The 16,705-nt window shown below is 52.1% G+C and overlaps 2 protein-coding genes across 2 annotated transcripts in view; both read right to left on the bottom strand.

The window, feature by feature from the left end:
* On the bottom strand, nucleotides 1-2,599 carry LOC308143443 (fatty acid-binding protein, brain; the record flags this gene model as incomplete). Its single annotated transcript, XM_080514250.1, has 4 exons — nucleotides 1-124; nucleotides 794-895; nucleotides 2,263-2,435; nucleotides 2,527-2,599. 4 exons carry the CDS (start codon nucleotides 2,597-2,599, stop codon nucleotides 74-76), a joined length of 399 nt encoding a protein of 132 aa, XP_080370376.1. The 3' UTR covers nucleotides 1-73.
* A 2,390-nt stretch (nucleotides 2,600-4,989) lies between these two features.
* The window catches only part of rfx6 (regulatory factor X, 6), a gene marked incomplete at both ends in the record, with an annotated part of 14,023 nt that continues 2,307 nt past the window's right edge, over nucleotides 4,990-16,705 (bottom strand). The window contains 21 exon segments of the mRNA XM_080513934.1: nucleotides 4,990-5,135; nucleotides 5,229-5,423; nucleotides 6,516-6,868; nucleotides 8,615-8,918; nucleotides 9,847-10,053; nucleotides 10,145-10,175; nucleotides 10,177-10,268; nucleotides 10,759-10,813; nucleotides 10,815-10,877; nucleotides 11,325-11,405; nucleotides 11,407-11,435; nucleotides 11,755-11,899; nucleotides 12,893-13,052; nucleotides 13,775-13,824; nucleotides 14,589-14,702; nucleotides 15,209-15,286; nucleotides 15,381-15,488; nucleotides 15,938-15,965; nucleotides 16,137-16,214; nucleotides 16,297-16,316; nucleotides 16,318-16,359. Of these exon segments, the coding sequence (XP_080370060.1) occupies nucleotides 4,990-5,135; nucleotides 5,229-5,423; nucleotides 6,516-6,868; nucleotides 8,615-8,918; nucleotides 9,847-10,053; nucleotides 10,145-10,175; nucleotides 10,177-10,268; nucleotides 10,759-10,813; nucleotides 10,815-10,877; nucleotides 11,325-11,405; nucleotides 11,407-11,435; nucleotides 11,755-11,899; nucleotides 12,893-13,052; nucleotides 13,775-13,824; nucleotides 14,589-14,702; nucleotides 15,209-15,286; nucleotides 15,381-15,488; nucleotides 15,938-15,965; nucleotides 16,137-16,214; nucleotides 16,297-16,316; nucleotides 16,318-16,359 (2,379 nt within the window).

Consider the following 16,705-nt stretch of genomic DNA (forward strand, 5'->3'; position numbering starts at 1 on the left):
GTTGGAGTGCAAAGAGAAGCGTCACAATCCACAACGATCAGAAGATCAAAGCTTCTCAAAGGGACGGCAACGCTCATGCCTTCTCGTAGGTACGCACCGCGTGGATGTCCTCGAACGTCAAGTTCTGAAAAAGAGAAAAGATCCAAACAAAAACAAACAAAAGAAAACAGGTTTGGTTGATTAACATCTGGTTGCTCATCTGCACAATGCTAGCAGGCTAATTCATTAGCAATCCAACAGGAATATTGTTTGTATTTTAAGTATCTGTTGTTACTTTGTTAGCCTGATGTAGTATTTCCAACAATAAATAGACAATCAGCAAACAGTAATGTAGAGTTTTCTGTTTTTAAAACTTCAGACGACTTGATTTCTCGCTGCTCGTTTGTTAGCTTGATTCAACGTTTTCCAGGCGCGGCTAACGGGTAGCCACTCTCGCACAAACAACGGCTAAGCTGTGTGCTAATCTGCCCAATGCTAACAGGTCGACTCAACCAAAGATTCAAGATAATGACGATAATCGATTCTCTTGTTCATCTGAAGCTTTAGTGTTTCGACTTGTTTTTTTATTTTTGCTAAACTTTTAGCTGTTTGTGCTAATTGTCGTACGGGATCGAACCGACTTGCTGTGAGTATTTGTCACAAAGTACTTGTGACAAATATGCATTTTGTTAATGTGAATATAAGGAAACAGATTTAAAAAAACGTTTCTCTGGTTTGCTGTAGCGGAATGATTCTGTATAAAGAAGCTTTGATGTCTGAACAGTGAGTGTGAGTTGCGTGTCGTCCGTCTCACCATCACCATCTTGCCGTCTTTGATCTCTCGGACGAACTTGGTCTCTTTGCCGTCCCACTTCTGCACGTGGACCAGCTGGTCTCCGTCCATGGTGACTGTGGACTGAACGGCGGCGGTGGAACGTTAGCGTGGCGAGACAGAGACATCCGGCGACGGTCACGTACCCAAGGACACACAAGTACCGATACCAGTACTAGATGGAGGTGTGGTGTAGACTGGTGGAGGTGTGGTGTAGACTGGTGGAGGAGGTGTGGTGTAGACTGGTGGAGGTGTGGTGTCGACTGGTGGAGGAGGTGTGGTGTAGACTGGTGGAGGTGGGGTGTAGACTGGTGGAGGAGGTGTGGTGTAGACTGGTGGAGTACCTAAAGGTTAATAATGGTATCGGTATCGGCAAGTGCCTAAAGGTTAGTACTGGTATCGGTATTGGCAAGTGCCTAAAGGTTAGTACTGGTATCGGCATCGGAAAGTCCTTAAAGATTAGTACTGGTATCGGTATTGGCAAGTGCCTAAAGGTTAGTACTGGTATCGGTATCGGAAAGTCCTTAAAGATTAGTACTGGTATCGGTATTGGAAAGTCCCTAAAGGTTAGTACTGGTATCGGTATCAGAAAGTTCTTAAAGGTTTGTACTGGTACCGGTATTGGCAAGTACCTAAAGGCTAGTACTGGTACCGGAATGTCCTTAAAGGTTAGTACTGGTATCGGTATTGGCAAGTACCTAAAGGTTAGTATTGGTATCGGTATCAGAAAGTCCCTAAAGGTTAGTACTGGTATCGGTATCGGAAAGTCCCTAAAGGTTAGTACTGGTATCGGTATAAGAAAGTCCTTAAAGGTTAGTACTGGTATCGGTGTCGGAAAGTCCTTAAAGGTTTGTACTGGTATCGGTATTGGCAAGTACCTAAAGGTTAGCATTGGTATCGGTATCGGAAAGTCCTTAATGGTTAGTACTGGTATCGGTATTGGCAAGTCCCTAAATGTTAGCAGTGGTATCGGTATTGGCAAGTACCTAAAGGTTAGTACTGGTATCGGAATGTCCCTAAAGGTTAGCACTGGTATCAGTATCGGAAAGTACCTAAAGGTTAGTACTGGTATCTTTATTGGCAAGTACCTAAATGTTAGTACTGGTATTTGTATCGGAAAGTCCTTAAAGGTTAGTACTGGTATCAGTTTCAGCAAGTACCTAAAAGTTAGTACTGGTATCGGTATAGGAATGTCCTTAAATGTTAGTAATGGTATCGGTATCACTGAAGTCCTTAAAGGTTAGTACTAGTATCGGTATCGGAAAGCCCCTAAAGGTTAGTACTGGTATCGGTATCGGAAAGTCCCTAAAGGTTAGTACTGGTATCGGTATCGGAAAGCCCCTAAAGGTTAGTACTGGTATCGGTATCGGAAAGTCCCTAAAGGTTAGTACTGGTATCGGTATTGGCCAGTCCCTAAAGGTTAGTACTGGTATCGGTAATGTTTGGCTCACTTTGCAGTTGCGGTCGTCGGCGGTGGTCTCGTCGAACTCCTCGCCCAGCGTGAAGGAGATCTCGGTGTTCTTGAAGGTACTCTGCGTTCGGACGCTCAGCTTGTCGCCGTCCTGGCTGATGATCACCGTGGGTTTGGTCACGTTGCCCACCTGCCGGGTGGCGAAGCCCACGCCTGAGACGCCCCGGGGGACACGTTGGACACGTCTTTTTAAAAACACCGGTACCTCACCGACACACACACACACACACCCGCCGCTACTCACCCAGCGCTTTCATGTACTCGTCGAAGTTCTCGCTCTCCACCAGTTTCCAGGTGGCACAGAAGGCGTCGGCCATGGCGAAGCAGTGGAGGGTCGGATCAACGGAGCTCCGCGATACTGAGGCGTCCCGGAGCCGGCGGAGGGTTTAATACTCCAGACGGGGGGGGGGGGGGGTGGTACCCCGAACCACCATTGGCTCAAGGAACCCCCCCTCCAACACACACACACACACACACACAGAGGACGGGGTATTGAAATGAGGTCTTGTTCCTCGAAGACCTAAAGCAGCTCAATGAGTCGCTTCATATGCAAATGGAGTCACGACTCTTTCAAGCCTTTCGACGGTTCACAGCTCTGGAAGACTTCCACGGGACGGGGAGAACTTTTTTGTTGGCGCACACACACACACACACACACACACACACACACACACACACACACACACACACACACACACACACACACATACACACACATACATACCCCACACCCCCATCAAGAATGTTCCCTGCAGGGCGGCGCCGCTGAAGCAGAATCAGTGTGTTTGACAGCTCTTTGTCCTCATCGGCATTAACGACCCCCAACGTCCACACACTCAACAGTCATTACTGTCAGAGGGTGTGTGTGTGTGTGTGTGTGTGTGTGTGTGTGTGTTGGGGGGGTAGGGCTGAGAGTGAAAAAGGTTGACGGTTCGATTCCAGCCAGGAACTGAAATCTCAACCAAGACGAGAGTCTGATCGATGAGCTCTGGTCCATCAGGTGTCCAGTTGTTGTTGTTATGACGACAAGTGGTCTGGAGGAACCCAGGCAGAACCAATAGAACCCAGACAGAACCGATAGAATGTAGACAGAACTGATAGAACCAACAGAACCAATAGAACCCCAGACAGAACCGATAGAACCAATCGAACTAATAGAACACAGACAGAACTGATAGAATCTAGACAGAACTGATAGAACCAACAGAACCAATAGAACCCCAGACAGAACCGATCGAACCAATCGAACTAATAGAACACAGACAGAACTGATAGAATCTAGACAGAACCGATAGAACCAACAGAACCAATAGAACCCCAGACAGAACCGATAGAACCAATAGAACTAATAGAACCCAGACAGAACTGATAGAATCTAGACAGAACCGATAGAACCAATAGAACCAATAGAACCCCAGACAGAACCGATAGAACCAATCGAACTAATAGAACACAGACAGAACTGATAGAATCTAGACAGAACCGATAGAACCAATAGAACCAACAGACCAAGACAGAACCAACAGAACTCAGAGTCAGGCAGTCAATCGTTCTTCAGTCATTCATTTTAACTGAAACTTCGTCTTCATGAATTAATAACAAGCTATTTTCTACTTCTCTCTCTTCTTTCTTCCTTCATCCCTCTTCTTCTTCTTCTTCTTCTTCTTCTTCTTCTTCTTCTTCTCTGTCCTCATTCTTTCTTTGACCTTTACGAGACTTTAAGACTTATTTTCCTTTCCAACGCCGCCATCTAGTGGCTGAGCAGACGAACTGGTCACACTGTTCTAGCCACACACACACACACACACACACACACACCACACACACGACACACACGCACACACACACGCACACACACACTCTGGTTAAACATTGCCTCTCAGTTTGCTTTGCACCGTCTGTTGTTTTCACCCTGCAGCAGATATTGACTCAGTAATTAAAGTATCTTAACGTGGAGATTCTGTCTTCATCACACATGAGACCATCTGTTCTGAAACTACTCCTGGAGGAGGAGGGGGAGGGGGAGGAGCAGGAGGAGGAGGAGGAGGAGGAGGAGGAGGAGGAGGGGGAGGGGGAGGGGGAGGAGGAGGAGGAGGAGGAGGAGGAGGAGGGAGGAGGGGGAAGGAGGAGGAGGAGGGGGAGGAGGAGGAGAGGGAAGGGGAGGGGGAGGAGGGGGAGGAGGAGGTGGAGGTGGAGGAGGTGGAGGTGGAGGTGGAGGAGGAGGAGGAGGAGGAGGTGGAGGACGAGTAGGTGGAGGAGGAGGAGGAGGAGGAGGAGGAGGTGGAGGAGGTGGTGGAGAAGGAGGAGGAGGAGGAGGTGGAGAAGGAGGAGGAGGAGGAGTGGAGAAGGAGGAGGGGGAGGAGGAGGAGGAGGAGGAGGAGGAGGAGGTGGAGAAGGAGGAGGGGGAGGAGGAGGTGGAGGAGGATGGGGTGGAGGAGGGGGAGGAGGAGGAGGAGGAGGTGGAGGAGGAGGAGGAGGTGGAGGAGGAGGAGGAGGAGGAGGACCCCCCCCCATCCCACAAATGCTTCTCTTCACAAAAGAAGAACTTCAACAGCAGATTCATTTATTTTGTCACAACAGAGAAATAATCCAACAAACTCGGGGTTCCTGGTCAGGAAACACCCCAAACCGAGGCTTTTATTCTGAAAAGCCGGGCGGCAGCTTCCTGCAGAGCGCCGAATCCGACAGGAAGCGTGCGTGCCTGATGTCACTGATGGCCCCCCCCCGTCCCCATGAACACCGTGTTGATGGGCGGCAGCGACGACACCAGGTCCGCCGCCGCGCCGCGCGGCGCCGACAAGGCGGCGGCGTCCTGCGAGGCGAAGGGAGACGGCAGGCCGAACAGGCAGGGATCTGCAGGGGGAGAGGGGGGAGGGGCCACACTGGTCAACCAATCACAAACGCACAGTATTGTTTTTGGGGGGGGAGGGGCATCAGACTCCGTACCGGCGCCGCCCTCCGCCTCGCCGTAGTACCCTCCGGACGGCTTCCTGCCCGGCTGGTCCAGGATGTTGAGCGGGTCGTGGACGTCGGGGAACGTGGAGGGGAACGGCCGCAGGCTGGACACGCTGCTGATGACCGACACGTGCTGCTCCACCAGGCGGGAGCCGTCCACGTAGCCGCCGCCGTTGCCATAGTAACCTGGGGCAGGACGGCAGTGTGGAGCTGGTTGAGGTTTGATCTTAATAAAGACGAAGCTGGTTTCTGAGGCCGCTGGGTCGTCAGGGAGGATGCACCGATACCGAGACCGATACCAGAACCTGGTCCGATACCGAGACTGATACACCAGAACCTGGTCCGATACCGAGACCGATACCAGAACCTGGTCCGATACCGAGACCGATACCGGAACCTGGTCCGATACCGAGACCGATACCAGAACCTGGTCCGATACCGAGACTGCTACCAGAACCTGGTCCGCTACCGAGACCGAGACCGCTACCAGAACCTGGTCCGATACCGAGACCGAGACCGCTACCAGAACCTGGTCCGATACCGAGACCGATACCAGAACCTGGTCCGAAACCGATACCGAGACCGCTACCAGAACCTGGTCCGATACCGAGACCAATACCGAGACCGCTACCAGAACCTGGTCCGAGGCCGATACCAGAACCTGGTCCGATACCGAGACCGATACACCAGAACCTGGTCCGATACCGAGACCACTACCGAGACCACTACCAGAACCTGGTCCGATACCGAGACCGATACCGAGACCACTACCAGAACCTGGTCCGATACCGAGACCGATACCGAGACCACTACCAGAACCTGGTCCGATACTGCGATAAGTACTTGTAGTTTAGAGATTCTTGAACATCAGAGGTGAGACGGACTGTAAATTATGTTCGTAGAAAATATCAAGAGGAGAAAGACAGTCCATACAACACCAGCAACTTCATCACCGGCAACTTCATCACCGGCAACTTAATTGAACCAGCAGCTAGCCTGGTGATGTTCAGTGTCTCAGAGTTTCAGGTTCACACACCAGCGATGCTACATGCTAAAGAGTTTCAGGCTCACACACCAGTGATGCTACATGCTACATGCTAAAGAGTTTCAGGCTCACACACCAGTGATGCTACATGCTACATGCTAAAGAGCTTCAGGCTCACACACCAGCGATGCTAAATGCTACATGCTAAAGAGTTTAAACACGTTTAAAGTATTTAGTTTGTCACATTTTCGTTCAGATTAATTTCATTAAAAAACAGACGGAACTTGTCTTACCGCTGTGTCCCGTGGCGCCGTACGTCTGGCCCTGACACCCGCCGCCCAGGTTAAGCCCCGCCCCCACGAAGCTAAAGCCCTCGGCGGAGTCCAGGATCTGCAGGTCCAGGTCGGTCTGAACCGGATCAGAACCCGACGGATAGCCGGACGTGGGCCGGAGAGCCGAGCCGTAAGGCGTCAAGGAGCAGGCGGGTTCCCCGGCGGCGTGGTGGCCGGCCGGCGGCGGCGCGGCGGCGTAGAACACGTCCTTGCTCAGCTGCTGCTCGGTGAACGGAGAGTAGCGGGACAGGGGACAGCCCAGAGACGAGGACTGGGACTGACTGGACGACACACACGGGTTCTGGTTCTGGAGCCTGAAACACAAACAGATCCAGCTTCACACACCACGGGGCAAAGAAAACTACTGACCCACCAATTAACTGACTGACCAGCCAACTGACCGACCAATTAACTGACCAACCAGCCAACTGACCCACCAATTAACTGACCAACCAACCAACTGACCGACCAATTAACTGACTGACCAGCCAACTGACCCACCAATTAACTGACCAACTAGCCAACTGACCGACCAATTAACTGACCGACCAGCCAACTGACCCACCAATTAACTGACCGACTAGCCAACTGACCGACCAGCCAACTGACCAACCAATTAACTGACCGACTAGCCAACTGACCGACCAATTAACTGACTGACCAGCCAACTGACCGACCAATTAACTGACTGACCAGCCAACTGACCGACCAATTAACTGACCGACCAGCCAACTGACCGACCAATTAACTGACCGACCAGCCAACTGACCAACCAATTAACTGACCGACCAACCAACTGACCCACCAATTAACTGACCGACTAGCCAACTGACCGACCAATTAACTGACCGACCAGCCAACTGACCAACCAACCAACTGACCCACCAATTAACTGACCGACTAGACAACTGACCGACCAATTAACTGACCAACCAGCCAACTGACCAACCAATTAACTGACCGACTAGCCAACTGACCGACCAATTAACTGACCGACTAGCCAACTGACCCACCAATTAACTGACCGACTAGCCAACTGACCGACCAATTAACTGACTGACCAGCCAACTGACCGACCAATTAACTGACCGACCAGCCAACTGACCAACCAATTAACTGACCGACTAGCCAACTGACCGACCAATTAACTGACCGACTAGCCAACTGACCCACCAATTAACTGACCGACTAGCCAACTGACCGACCAATTAACTGACCGACCAGCCAACTGACCAACCAACCAACTGACCCACCAATTAACTGACCGACTAGACAACTGACCGACCAATTAACTGACCAACCAGCCAACTGACCAACCAATTAACTGACCGACTAGCCAACTGACCGACCATTAACTGACCGACTAGCCAACTGACCCACCAATTAACTGACCGACTAGCCAACTGACCGACCAATTAACTGACTGACCAGCCAACTGACCGACCAATTAACTGACCGACCAGCCAACTGACCAACCAATTAACTGACCGACCAACCAACTGACCCACCAATTAACTGACCGACTAGCCAACTGACCGACCAATTAACTGACCGACCAGCCAACTGACCAACCAACCAACTGACCCACCAATTAACTGACCGACTAGACAACTGACCGACCAATTAACTGACCAACCAGCCAACTGACCAACCAATTAACTGACCGACCAACCAACTGACCCACCAATTAACTGACCGACTAGCCAACTGACCGACCAATTAACTGACTGACCAGCCAACTGACCGACCAATTAACTGACCGACCAGCCAACTGACAAACCAATTAACTGACTGACCAACCAACTGACCCACCAATTAACTGACCGACTAGCCAACTGACCGACCAATTAACTGACTGACCAGCCAACTGACCGACTGACCAACCAACTGACCAACCAATCAACTGACCAACCAACCAACTGACCGACCAGCCAAGTGACCGACCGACCAACTGACCGACCAACCAACTGACCGACTGACCAACTGACCGACCAATCAACTGACGAACCAGCAGTCCAGTGAAGCAGCTGTGGAGGAATGATGGAGGGATGAAGGCTGACCTGACAGAAGAGTGGAAGTTGGGGGAGGATCCGGCCGGGGGGAAGTAAGCGGCCCTGGTCTGAGGGAGGCAGTGGTACAGGGTTTCTGGGTAAGAGGAGCAGGGGCCGGGCGGGGCCAGCACGCTGAGGGAGGAGAGGCAGGAGGTGGAGGAGGAGGTGGAGGAGGAGGAGGTGGAGGAGGACACCAGCAGCCTCCCGGCCATCGGGCCCTGGTTGATGACGGAGCCCCGGTGCACCAGCGCTGCGGGGGAGATAGGGGGCGTCATGAGGGGGCCGCTCACCTCCGACAAACCCAGCTGAGCGCCTGAGAGACAAGGAAGAGGGCGAAGAGGCCCGTTAGCACTTCCTGCTCACTGAGACACATCAAAGCTCCTTTTCACTTTGATGTTCCAGGAAACTTCCATGGAAACCGACCAGAAAACGACGTCTGTTTAGACGGGAGTGGCATTAATGGTCGTTTTCCATTTGTAAATCATCCATCCATCGTCCAACCAACCAGCCATCATCCATCCATCATCCACCATCCATCCATCATCCACCATCCATCCACCATCCATCCATCATCCACCATCCATCCATCCATCCATCATCCATCCATCCATCATCCATCCATCCATCCATCATCCATCCATCCACCATCCATCATCCAACCAACCAGCCATCATCCATCCATCATCCATCATCCACCATCCATCCATCCACCATCCACCATCCATCCATCCATCCATCCATCATCCATCATCCAACCAACCAGCCATCATCCATCCATCATCCACCATCCATCCATCATCCACCATCCATCCATCATCCATCCATCATCCACCATCCATCATCCACCATCCATCCACCATCCACCATCCACCATCCATCCATCATCCACCATCCATCATCCACCATCCATCATCCACCATCCATCCATCATCCACCATCCATCCATCATCCATCCATCATCCACCATCCATCATCCACCATCCACCATCCATCCATCATCCATCCATCCATCCACCATCCATCCATCCATCCATCCATCCACCATCCATCCATCCACCATCCATCCATCATCCACCATCCACCATCCATCATCCATCCATCATCCACCATCCACCATCCATCCATCATCCACCATCCACCATCCACCATCCACCATCCATCCATCCATCCATCCATCCATCCATCATCCATCCATCCATCCACCACCCCTCCACCCTCCAGACAGTGGCCCCTCCTGTCACCTGACACGGTGAACCCCGGGGTGTCGGCAGCCTGGTAGACTGCAGCTTTAGCTTCCAGGCTCAGCTGCTGATTGGTGGAGAGGGACATGTAGGCGTGTCCTCCCAGAGACTCGTTCTTCACCGATTGGTCCGAGTTCACGGACGCCTTGTTGCGATTGGCCAGGAAGCAGGAGCTGGGCGACGCCATGAAGGCAGCTTTACTGGCGTCTGAAAGACAAACAGCCTCAAAATACTTCCTGCTCTAATCCAGATTATAGAGCATCTTCCTCCTCTAGTCCAGTCACCAGAGTCCCTGTACCTGCGTTCTTCATGTACTTCTCCAGCAGGGGCCTGCAGGTCCTGCTCCTTGTGGTTGTTGAACTGCGTCTCCAGGGCCAGAAGGATGTACTCGTCTAGCAGCATCCGGATCAGATGGAAGGAACCTGTCAGGAGGAGGAGGAGGAGGAGGAGGAGGAGGACGGGGGAGGAGGAGGAGGAGGAGGGGGGGGGGGGAGGAGGAGGAGGAGGAGGGGGGGGAGGGGGAGGAGGAGGAGGAAGAGGAGGACGGGGGGAGGAGGAGGAGGCGGAGGAGGAGGAGGCGGGGAGGAGGAGGAGGCGGGGAGGAGGAGGAGGCGGGGAGGAGGAGGAGGTGGGGTGAGGAGGAGGCGGGGAGCCACCAAATGTTCAGTGTTTGTTCACACAGGCTGTTTGAACAAGGAGAACGCCACCTGCTGATAAGCTGAGTAATCAGAGCCGGCGGCCATTATACTTTATGGTGCTGCTGCAATCTGCTGTGTGTGTGTGTGTGTGTGTGTGTGTGTGTGTGTGTGTGTGTGTGTGTGTGTGTGTGTGTGTGTGTGTGTGTGTGTGTGTGTGTGTGTGTGTGTGTGTGTGTGTGTGTGTGTGTGTGTGTGTGTGTGTGTGTGTGCGTACCAAAGCTGCAGGCATTGTTCAGCGTCAGGTTGTGCATCACTCGCGCTCCAAAAAAAGCTCCACCTCAGCAGGAAGTCCTGAGCTCGTCTCTTCACCGAGCGGCCGCTCTGCTTCCCAGGCTGGACCACACACAGGTACAGGTACAGGTACAGGTACAGGTATGGGTACAGGTACAGGTACAGGTACAGGTATGGGTACAGGTACAGGTATGGGTACAGGTACAGGTACAGGTACAGGTACAGGTACAGGTATGGGTACAGGTACAGGTACAGGTACAGGTACAGGTACAGGTACAGGTATGGGTACAGGTACAGGTACAGGTACAGGTACGGGTACAGGTACAGGTACAGGTACAGGTACAGGTACAGGTACAGGTACAGGTAAGGGTACAGGTACGGGTACGGGTACAGGTATGGGTACAGGTACGGGTACGGGTACGGGTACGGGTACAGTTACAGGTACGGGTACAGGTACAAGCACAGGGGCAGCTACAGGTACAGGTGCAGGTACGGGTACAGGTACGGGTACGGGTACGGGAACGGGTACAGGTCCGGGTGCAGCAGTACCTTGATGACCTTGTGCTCCACCACTGAGTCGAGCCACTCGATGAACGACTCCACGGTGGCGTTTTTCCTCAGAAGCTCTTTTCAACTCCTGGAACACGGAGACGGAGTCGTCTGGAGGAGAGACCAGACGTAGTGGTGACGTGGTGACGTGGTGATGTAGTGGTGTGGTGACGTGGTGATGTGATGTAGTGACGTGGTGACGTGACGTGGTGACGTGACATGGTGATGTGATGTGGTAACGTAGTGACGTGGTGACGTGGTGACGTAGCAACGTGACATAGCATCATGACGAGGTGACGTGGTGACGTAGCAACGTGACATAGCATCATGACGAGGTGACGTGGTGACGTAGCAACGTGACATGGTGACGTGGTGATGTGGATGAGGTGACGTAGTAGCATGATGAGGTGACGTAGCAGCATGCCCCTACACTCAGAGTACACGTCGTGCTCCGTCTCTCCACCAGAGGTGGTGCTGAGCAGCGGCTGAGACGTGATGCTGCTCAGATCCACGTTGTCGATGTCCAGAACCATGTTGGAGACGACGGCCTGGTCGAACAGCGCCGGGCGGGCGATCTGTGGAGAGACTACGTCAGTTCTCCACCCGACGCCACGCTACAGCGCCGGGCGGGCGATCTGCGGAGAGACTACGTCAGTTCTCCACCCGACGCCACGCTACAGCGCCGGGCGGGCGATCTGCGGAGAGACTACGTCAGTTCTCCACCCGACGCCACGCTACAGCGCCGGGCGGGCGATCTGCGGAGAGACTACGTCAGTTCTCCACCCGACGCCACGCTACAGCGCCGGGCGGGCGATCTGCGGAGAGACTACGTCAGTTCTCCACCCGACGCCACGCTACAGCGCCGGGCGGGGCGATCTGCGGAAGAGACTACGTCAGTTCTCCACCCGACGCCACGCTACAGCGCCGGGCGGGCGATCTGCGGAGAGACTACGTCAGTTCTCCACCCGACGCCACGCTACAGCGCCGGGCGGGCGATCTGCGGAGAGACTACGTCAGTTCTCCACCCGACGCCACGCTACAGCGCCGGGCGGGCGATCTGCGGAGAGACTACGTCAGTTCTCCACCTGACGCCACGCTACACCATGCTACATCACATCACATCATGCTACATCACATCACACTACATCACATTATGCTACATCACATCACACCACGCTACATCACATCATGCTACATCACACCACATCACGCTACATCACATCACGCTACATCACATCACACCACGCTACATCACATCACGCTACATCCTGCTACATCATGCTACATCACGCCACGCCACGCTACATCACGCCACGCTACATCATGCTACATCACGCCACACCACGCTACATCACATCATGCTACATCACACCACATCACGCTACATCACATCACGCTACATCACATCACACCACGCTACATCACATCACGCTACATCCTGCTACATCCTGCTACATCATGCTACATCACGCCACGCCACGCTACATCACGCCACGCTACATCATGCTACATCACGCTACATCACGCTACATCACATCACGCTACATCACATCACGCCGCTGCACCACCTGCGCCAGGTGGAGGAAGGACGTCTGTCTCTTCAGCGACGACACGAAGCGCCGCGCGATGGGGAGCTTCTTGGCCGCAAGGCATTCTGGGAGGTTTTCCAAGGAGGAGGCCAGCCAGCGCTCCCAGTGTTTGGCAAAGTTCCGGATGTCTGCCAACAAACTGAACGGGGGAAAAACAAACAAACAAACAAACTTTTTAAAAAAGACCTCGTTTCCACGGCAACTTTTCAAGAGGAAAAGGAAAACGTTCATGGGTCTGCTTGTCTGTTTCCATGGCAACGACGCTGGAGCCACTGGGGAACGCGGCTTTTGGAAAACATTCAGATTCCGTCTTCGTGGAGGCTTGAAAATGGTCCGTCTCCATGCAACGGAGAAAACTCTGCTCCTGGTCCCCATAGTAACCAGGACTTCTGCACATGCTCAGTAGAGACCGTTTCCTCCGTGGCGTCGTGACTCCCCGTCCATGTTCACCTGGACATGGTGCTTTTATTTGACAGTCACCACAATAACAATCCAACTTGGTACTTTTATTTTGACAGTGTGGTTTCTTTACAAAAACAGCGCCCACTAGTGGACCAACGTGGAAACTACATAGTTTTCACTGTTTCTGCAGTTTCCATGGAGACGGAAGCCGTTTTAAGAACGTTTACATGTAAAAGCGAATCTTTTCTGAAACAAAAGTGCAAAAAAAAAACTTGAAACGTTGTCATGGAAACGGGTGAGGCACAGCCGTTGAGGGTAGAGCAGCGGGGAACCTCAGGCTCAGTACTGGGAGCGACACTACCTGACCACATGGTGGTTTATGAAACTAGAGTATCTGGAGTAAAAATAAATAAGTAAATAATTAAATAAAATACTATTTTAGAATTTGAAGTGACGAACCTTTCAGGCATCTCCTGCATCGTGGCCGGAATCAGAACGTCAGTTAGAACCTGCAGCATAAAATATATCAAAGTAAATAAACCCTGAAGGATTAATGTCTGGATTCACTTCACTAAATGTTAGAGGAGGAAGATGCTCTCTAATCTGGATTAGAGGAGGAAGATGCTCTCTAATCTGGATTAGAGGAGGAAGATGCTCTCTAATCTGGATTAGAGGAGGAAGATGCTCTCTAATCTGGATTAGAGGAGGAAGATGCTCTCTAATCTGGATTAGAGGAGGAAGATGCTCTATAATCTGGTGTTAGAGGAGGAAGATGCTCTATAATCTGGATTAGAGGAGGAAGATGCTCTCTAATCTGGATTAGAGGAGGAAGATGCTCTATAATCTGATGTTAGGGGAGGAAGGTGCTCTGTAATCTGGTGTTAGAGAAGGAAGATGCTCTATAATCTGATGTTAGAGGAGGAAGATGCTCTATAATCTGGTGTTAGAGGAGGAAGATGCTCTATAATCTGGATTAGAGGAGGAAGATACTCTCTAATCTGGATTAGAGGAGGAAGATGCTCCATAATCTGGTGTTAGAGGAGGAAGATGTTCTACAATCTGGATTAGAGGAGGAAGATGCTCTATAATCTGATGTTAGGGGAGGAAGATGCTCTATAATCTGGATTAGAGGAGGAAGATGCTCTATAATCTGGATTATAGGAGGACAATGTTCTAGAATCTGGATTAGAGGAAGATGCTCTATAATCTGGTGTTAGAGGAGGAAGATGCTCTATAATCTGGTGTTAGATAAAGAGGGTGAGAAGGTGCTTACTTTGTACAGGATGGAGTCACAGACACAGAAGATGTCGACGATGACGGCGTCGTGCAGCAGCGGCAGCAGGTGGTCAGGCATGCCTTGCCAGAAGTGCAGCAGGAAGTTCTGGATCTGGGAAACCAGTGTCGACATGTTAGCTAGTTAGCGGTGTCAGTGGTTGCGTTTGGCAGCAGGGCAGATACATGACGGAAGCTAGCTCACTGCTGCAGGAAGCTAGCTGTTAGCAAGCTAAAGAAAGCTAGCTGTTAGCATGCTGCAGGAAGCTAGCGGTTAGCTTGCTGCTGCAGGAAGCTAGCTGTTAGCAAGCTGCTCCAGGAAGCAAGCTGTTAGCCAGCTAAAGAAAGCTAGCTGTTAGCATACTGCAGGAAACTAGCTGTTAGCTCACCAAAGGAAGCTAACTGCTAGCTCACTGCAGGAAACTAGCTGTTAGCTCATTGCAGGAAACTAGCTGTTAGCTCGCTGCTACAGTCAGCTAGCTTCTTCCGGCGCTAAAACTCTCAGTCACTCCCGAACTTTGTGCCAAACTGTGATGAACCCGACCAACAAGCTTGAAGAGGCTTTGTCCGGCGCTCCGGCGCCCCCTGGAGTGACGGAGGTGACCTGCCGGCGGCTCCTACCTCCTGGAAGTTGACGTTGATGGCGTTGTCCAGGATGCACTGGCAGTGAGTTTTGTACATCATGATGAGGGTGTCCACCTGCAGGGTGAGGTTAATGAGGGTTAATGAGGGTTCTCAGGGCCACCGACACACCCCCCCCCCCCCCCCCCCCCCCCCCGGCCCCCCCGCTGACCTTCTCTCGGGACGCTCCGCCCGGCACCACCAGGTGCTGGGCGGTCGGGAAGTCGGGCAGCAGCGTCCCGGTCTTGGAGCTCAGGGAGTATTTCCTGGTGAATCCGCCCTGTCAAACACAACCAGGAGTCAGGGCCCGTCGCCATGGCAACCGTTGCTAGTCAGAACCAAAACGATGGGATGAAGCCACACACACACACACACACACACACACACACACACACACACACACACACACACACACACACACACACACACAGGACAACCACGGCGGTGGTGAGTGTGCGCAGCAGCAGTGTGTCAAAAAGTGTTGTTTTTGTTTCCCCTTGTTTCCATGGAGACGGAGCGTTGTTGAAACGCTGGAGGAGCAGAGGTGTCCCTCAGGGTTCCGTACTGGGGCCCCTCCCCCGTCTATTATTCCCACTTCTTCCTCCAGACGTTCAAAAGGTGTCTTTGTTTACTGACTTCACTCGTTGTTGTTTTTGTCTTTCGGCTCCTCGTCAGTGAGTCAATAAATACTCACTAGTGTGTGTTTGGATGAAATTACAGTTTTATTACCTCGTTCTTCAACTTGCTGCCTGAAAACCTGAAACAACGAGACGTGAGTCAGTGAGAGACGTGAGTCAGTGAGAAATCGTCACGTTGCTCATCCCGCAACACAACATTCTATTATCAGGACGCTCTATAATCTGCTAATGCTAACGCTACAACAGCGCAGTACGGTAGTAAAGTAGTTGAGTATCAGTGGGTGAGTTACCTGGTCAAACCTTTCCCAGAGTAGACGGAGTGGTAGTAGGCGCTGCTCTCCTTAATGCCGATTCCATAGTAGTGATACCTGTGGAGCAGCGAGACGTTAGCATTCCAGTCAGGGTCCGGGTTGGGGTGGAGCTGGGGGCGGAGCTAGGGGCGGAGCTTACTTGGAGTGTCCCCGGGTGCCCCAGGCGCCGTGTGGTGAGCAGGGGGAACTTCTGTCGGATGGTCTGATGGAGGAAAGAGAGAGAAGGTCACAAGCTGACTGCTAGCCTCCATGTTTGTAGTCCTGCAGCTACATGCTATCCTCCATTTTTGTAGTCCTGAAGCTACATGCTATCCTCCATGTTTGTAGTCCTGAAGCTACATGCTATCCTCCATGTTTGTAGTCCTGCAGCTACATGCTATCCTCCGTGTTTGTAGTCCTGCAGCTTCATACTATCCTCCATGTTTGTAGTCCTGCCGCTACATGCTAGCCTCCATGTTTGTAGTCCTGCAGCTTCATACTATCCTCCATGTTTGTAGTCCTGTAGCTACATGCTATCCTCCATGTTTGTAGTCCTGCAGCTTCATACT

This window comes from Blennius ocellaris (genome assembly GCF_963422515.1).
Source record: "Blennius ocellaris genome assembly, chromosome: 18".
Classification (NCBI taxonomy): domain Eukaryota; kingdom Metazoa; phylum Chordata; class Actinopteri; order Blenniiformes; family Blenniidae; genus Blennius; species Blennius ocellaris.